This window comes from Saimiri boliviensis, chromosome 5 (assembly GCF_048565385.1).
Source record: "Saimiri boliviensis isolate mSaiBol1 chromosome 5, mSaiBol1.pri, whole genome shotgun sequence".
NCBI lineage: Eukaryota > Metazoa > Chordata > Mammalia > Primates > Cebidae > Saimiri > Saimiri boliviensis.
Window position 1 is genome coordinate 102585428 of NC_133453.1, and position 6000 is coordinate 102591427.

Genomic DNA, 6000 nt, shown 5'->3' on the forward strand with positions numbered 1-6000 from the left:
GTAAAACTTTAGTGAAATAGATAATATGCATACAAGTGTCATTTGCTAGTTCTGCTCTGCTTCTTAGGTGGTACTTGGTCTTAATTTTTTTCAGTAATACAGTATTTAAGCCACATGCCAAAATCAGTTTCTTTTTTACAGTCAAAACACTTAGTTTAATAATGTACTCCAGAGCTTTTTATGGTAGGGGCCACCATGTTAAATGTCTATAGAATTACAGTAAATTTTCTAGTACTTGCTTAAGCAAGTTTATGGCTCTCATCCTCATTGCCTAGACTATATAATCAAGAGTCTGGTATCATTTGAAACGTTCAGGCTTATAAAGTCTTCTGTTTTTTCTTATTGTTTAAATCATAGATTTTGTTCATTTGTATAGATTTTTGTGGTTCACCTTTTAGACTCCATACCACTTAAGGATATATTACTTAGTCCTTTTCATTTATAGCAGCATCTTTATTTCTGAATCAATGCTCAAAACAATTTTCAATAAACCCAAAATAATAGGAGTCATTCTCTTTCCTAAGAGGGAAAAATATTTACTTTAACAATTATATTTATGTTAGTAGTTCTTAGTAAGACCCTGAGAGATTTTAAAAAATAAATTAATGATTATTTTTGTCTTCCCAGGGTTGGAACGAGTTACTATGCTGTTTCTGGGATTGCATAATGTTCGTCAGACCTCCATGTTCCCTCGTGATCCCAAACGACTCACTCCTTAAAGCCACACTTTGCCAGTGAACTCCAGTGTGGATGACAGAGCGTGACCCTGCCTCAAAAAAAGAAAGAAAGCCACACTTAACTCTTTCCAGTAACCTGCTATTGCACAGGCTGTACTTTAGGTACTTAAAATATGCACTAGAACGAATTTGCAAGACCCGAAAGTATCACTGTTATTTTTGGAGTAATTCAGTATAAATTCCTTTAAAAGAGAGATTTTTATAACTTCAGACATGCATCAGTAGGAAATACTTGAGAAATTCATATGGTTATGTTAAAAATTCATATTCTGTTACTGCAGTAAATGTTAACAAGAGTTTTAAACAGTTAAGATTGTACGATTTTTTTTCTTTATATTACAAGGACCCTAGTGTTAATGTCTTAGATTTTCAGTATTTGAACTTATTTTTAAATTCTGACATTGAGATAAGAATAATTCAGATAGTATCTGAAATTTTAATGAATGTGTAATTGGCATATCATGGAAAATTAGCGAGAAAATAGCAGTTCTTAAAAGTTAAGCCTAGAAATTATGTAAAGCAGGCGAAAATGCTGGTTAGAAAGTATTCAGTGTAATAATTGTATTAAATTGTTAAATTCTAAAATTGAATTTCAATAAAATTTTAAAGCTAATTATAGTTTGTTTTTGTGTAACTTTGTGGCCATCTGATTTTATAACTGCTAGGCATTTATAAATTGGGGAAAGAAAAAATATATAACTGGTTTATATAAATAAATGAAGACCAGTATGTTCTTAACATGTATTCATTTCAAGACAGAGGTTTTGGTGGGCATAGGGATAGAGCTCTTAAAGCTGACAGCTTGGATAAGTTAACAGAGTTCATTTCACATGGGTTAAAATATATTGCAGAATTTTGTTTCATTTTTAACTGGAACTGGTACTGATATTTAGTGAACATCACTAAAATACAGTCCCAATTTATCCATCAAAAAGAAATTTCTGTGTAAGAATTATGATTACAAACACTTTTTTTCTAAATTATTACAAATGTTGATGCTAATGTTAATTTTACATTAACCACAAATATTAGGCAGGAACAAAATATAACACAGATATTTTTGTACAGGAAGAGAATAAATAATATGCAGAAAAATAGGAGGGTCAGAAAGGTGGGAAGTTACCCTGGGACCACAAACATCTGTTCATTGTTTTTGAAAGTTAATGGGAGTGTTTACTTTACCATCTAGATTATGCAGTCTTTGAAAGTAACGATTCAGTTCTTATATTTTTCTTTCATATTCTACCAGAATACCTTAAATATAGTAGGCACCCCAAAAATATTTAATAATTTAATCCACAACAAGAATAAAATCCATTAGGGTGTAATTGCGAGGCCCTGAAATAGTGTAATAATATTGGCCCTAGAGCTGTTCTTCTCAATTTCATATAATTAGGGCTTGTTTCAAAATAAATGGTTTGTAAAGTCTTAGAATGATACAATCTTTTTTATTGTGAAATATTTCAAAGATGCTGACCAAATTAGAACGTGATAAAGGCCAGGCACAGTGGCTCATGCCTGTAATCCCAGCACTTTGGGAGGCCAAGGTGGACAGATCACCAGGTCAGTAGATCAAGACCATCCTAGGCCAACATGGTGAAACCCCATCTCTACTAAAAATACAAAAAAAAAAAAAAAATAGCTGGGTGTGGTGGCGAGCGCCTGTAGTCCCAGGTACTCAGAGGCTAAGGAAGGAGAATCGCTTGAACCCGGTGGGTAGAGGTTGCAGTGAGCCAAGATCGCGCCACTGCACTCCACCCTGGTGACAGAGTGAGGGTCCATCTCAAAAAAAAAAAGACCACAACATGATAAAATATTCTTGTACTTATTTTCCAGTCTTATCAAATCTTAACACTGTCGTATTTGCTTCAAATATTTTTCTAATTTATATTTATTTTGAGATCTGGTTATGAGACTGGCTAATTTTTGTATTTTTGGTAGAAACAAGGTTTCTCAGACAGGTGCGATGGCTCACACCTATAACAGCACTTTGGGAGGCCAAGTTGGGTGGATCATAAGGTCAGGAGTTCGAGACCATCCTGGCCAACATGGTGAAACCCCATCTCTACTAAAAAACACAAAAATTAGCTGGGTATGGTGGCATGCCCCTATAATCCCAGCTACTCGGGGGGTTGAGACTCAAGAATCGCTTAAACCCAGGAGGTGGAGGTTGCAGTGAGCCGAGATCACACCATTGCACTCCAGCCTGGGCAACAGAGGAAGACTTCTCAAAAAAAAAAAGATTTCTCCATGTTGTCCAGTCTGGTCTTGAACTTCCGGCCTCAAGCAGTTCATCTGCCTTTGCATCCCAAAGTATTGGGATTACAGGTGTGAGCTGCTGGGCCTGACCTTGTTTTTTTTTTTTTTTTTTTTTGGGTGGGGGACGGAGTTTTGCTCTTGTTACCAAGCTGGAGTGTGCAATGGCGCGATCTCGGCTCACTGCAACTTCTGCCTCCTGGGTTCAGGCAATTCCCCTGCCTCAGCCTCCTGAGTAGCTGGGATTACAGGCACACACCACCATGCCCAGCTGATTTTTTTGTATTTTTAGTAGAGATGGGGTTTCACCATGTTGACCAGGATGGTCTCGATCTCTTGACCTCGTGATCCACCCGCCTCGGCCTCCCAAAGTGCTGGGATTACAGATGTGAGGCATTGTGCCCATCCCTTATTTTATTTTTTAAAGAGAAAAATTTTACGAAAAGGAAAAGAAATTGTGGACATAGTTAAGGCTTCATAGATATTCTGTTACAGGTAACTATTATGTGAATTCAATATCTTTTTTATGTTTTTATATTTTTGCTAAATATGTTTCTGTGTCTAATATTGTTTTGCAGATTTATTTGATATGTAAGTCTTAAGATTTTCATTGGAATTATCTTAAATTTATAGAATAATTTGAAAAGACTTGGAATTTCCCTCTCCTTAGTCTTTTGATGGATGAACATGGTGTATCTCTACATTTATTGGTATTATTGTTTAATTGTAGTAAAATACATTGGTATTACTTTATATCTTTAAAAGTTTTTTCCTTTTCATGTGATGTTACTGTTTACTCCCATCAGCATTTTATTCTCAAAATTATCAAAGAATTCAGTACTGTTAATGCTGGAGCCATATATCTTTCCATTTGGCTCTACATCCTTGTCCTTTGCAGATCTGAAGATACTGTAGCTGAGTCAGAACAGCCTTGCCAAGGATCTGCTCTTCATGTGGTGAGAGGGGAGAAATTGGTGAGGTACCTTAGTATTTTCTGTGGACAGGATTTAATGAATACTCTTGAAAATGAAACATTCAGTGTAACAAAATTTAAAAGAACTCACACTGTTGCCCAGGCAGGAATGCAGGGGCAGGATCTCAACTCACTGTATCCTCCACCTCCTGGGCTCAAGCAGTCTACCTCAGCCTCCTAAGTAGCTGGGACTACAGGCATGCACCACCACACCCAGCTAACCTTTTGTATGTTTAGTAGAGACGTGTAGTCATCATGTTGCCCAGGCTGGTCTGGAACTCCTGGGCTCCAGTGATCCACCTGCCTCTACCCACCCCACCGCCTCCACCACCCCAGAGTCTTGGGATTACAGGCATGAGCCACCACACCCAGCCTATAGTACTTCTTGTGTATTTTTTTCAGTTTCAACCCAGAAATAAATGTTTCTCCATAAATTCAATCACAATATAGACATTTTGTTTACTGTAATTTTATTTAACATTAGCTTATCAAAACTGCTTTTAATTTTTTAGTTTGTGTTAGAACACCTTACAGTGTTTTTTTCTATTGGGAATGAAACCATGCCCCAAGGAGTTAAAAAAGAAATTGAGTACAAAAATTCTTGCGTGTGGAGGATGACAGATAAGAAAAGTTGGAAATAGATGCTCGGTGCTGGAAAGAAAAATTATCACTGAGACAAAGGATCTTTCAGCAACACAATTTTTTACTTCCTGGGCTGCAGGAAGGGTACTCCCAGTAAGCCATTGTGCAATGAGTACAAAGAACATAAGGAATACCCACAAATGTATTCCTTATGCATTTGGGGTTGTTACTGCTGTGACTGATCTCCTTTGGCTGAGCCAGACCTTACAATCTAAACTAAAACCCGATTGGCTAACAACTTAAAACTTTTCTAAACAGGTAAAAGCAATGGAGAGGTGGGAAATGCCTGTGAGCACGTCCAGCACAGATATCTTGGTTAAAGTTCAAGGACATAGAATGTACTACGTGCCTGTAAGCATGGCATGTCTTAACAGCTTCATAGGATAGGGCTCAACAAAATTATTAGCACACTTATTCTTTAACAAGAAAGAAAACTTTAAAAAGGAACTTTTCTACTTCCCACAGATAACAAAACTGTCTACAATCAGTTAAAACCAATGTGGCTAACTAGAGTATACACAGCAAGCTTGTTGATGTCACACCCTAAAATTCCACCACATATTTTATACTATCTTCAGATTTGCACATGGGATGACCCATAAAGAGGCATAAAGAGATAACTACACGTGCCGAAGAACTTTCCAGACCTCTTACACCAATCACCTAGTAATCCCAGAATCCATCCCCTAAAGGATAAAATTACTGCCTTAACCACCAGCACAGAGAGAGCAATTTGAGCTGGACTCCTGTCTCCTTTTAAGTCACTTGTAATAAGCTTTTCTCAAAAACCCAGTGCATAATATTGGCTTAGGGCATTGGGCAGTGAGCCCCTTTTGCTTGCTAGCAGGAATGGCATCTCCTTTTCTGTAACATTTTTAAATTGTTATGAAGATAGCACTATCAGTTACCAATTTTTATATATTGCATTTTTTTCTGCAGCAGTATTCTTGATCTCTTACTAGTTTCTAATAGTTTGTATTGAGTCTCCTGTGTTTTCAAGGTAGGTGGAGAGGTGTGAGAAAGGATAGCATAACAGTAAAAAGTATGGATTCTGTTAGCCACACTGCCCAGGTTCAGATTCCAGTTTTGCTGCTTACGTTACTTGTTAATACCATAACCTTGGGTAAGTTGCTTATCCTCAAGTTTCCTCATTTGCATAATCCTACATCATGACACTATTGTGGGAATTAAAGAGTGTAGAATAATGTGAGGCAAATAAGAGTTTAGTCTTTTTCTATCTCATTCTTGGTGTTTGCTGATTGCATTAGTTAGGTTGTTTCTTCAGTAGAATGTTGAATAACAGCAGTGATGGAGGCAGGCTTGTATTGTTTTTATTTGAATACTAAAGTCTTGAGATTAAGTGTGATAATTTCTGTAGGTGGTTTTTGTTTT

At 36.8% G+C, this 6000-nt stretch overlaps 1 protein-coding gene across 1 annotated transcript in view; it reads left to right on the top strand.

Annotated features, from left to right (window-relative positions):
- The window catches only part of DARS1 (aspartyl-tRNA synthetase 1), an 82609-nt gene extending 80441 nt beyond the window's left edge, over window positions 1–2168 (top strand). The window contains exon 16 of the mRNA XM_003922004.4: window positions 628–2168. Within this exon, the coding sequence (XP_003922053.1) occupies window positions 628–719 (92 nt within the window). The 3' untranslated portion in view covers window positions 720–2168. The remainder of the gene's footprint in view (window positions 1–627) is intronic.
- Window positions 2169–6000: the final 3832 nt, after the last annotated feature.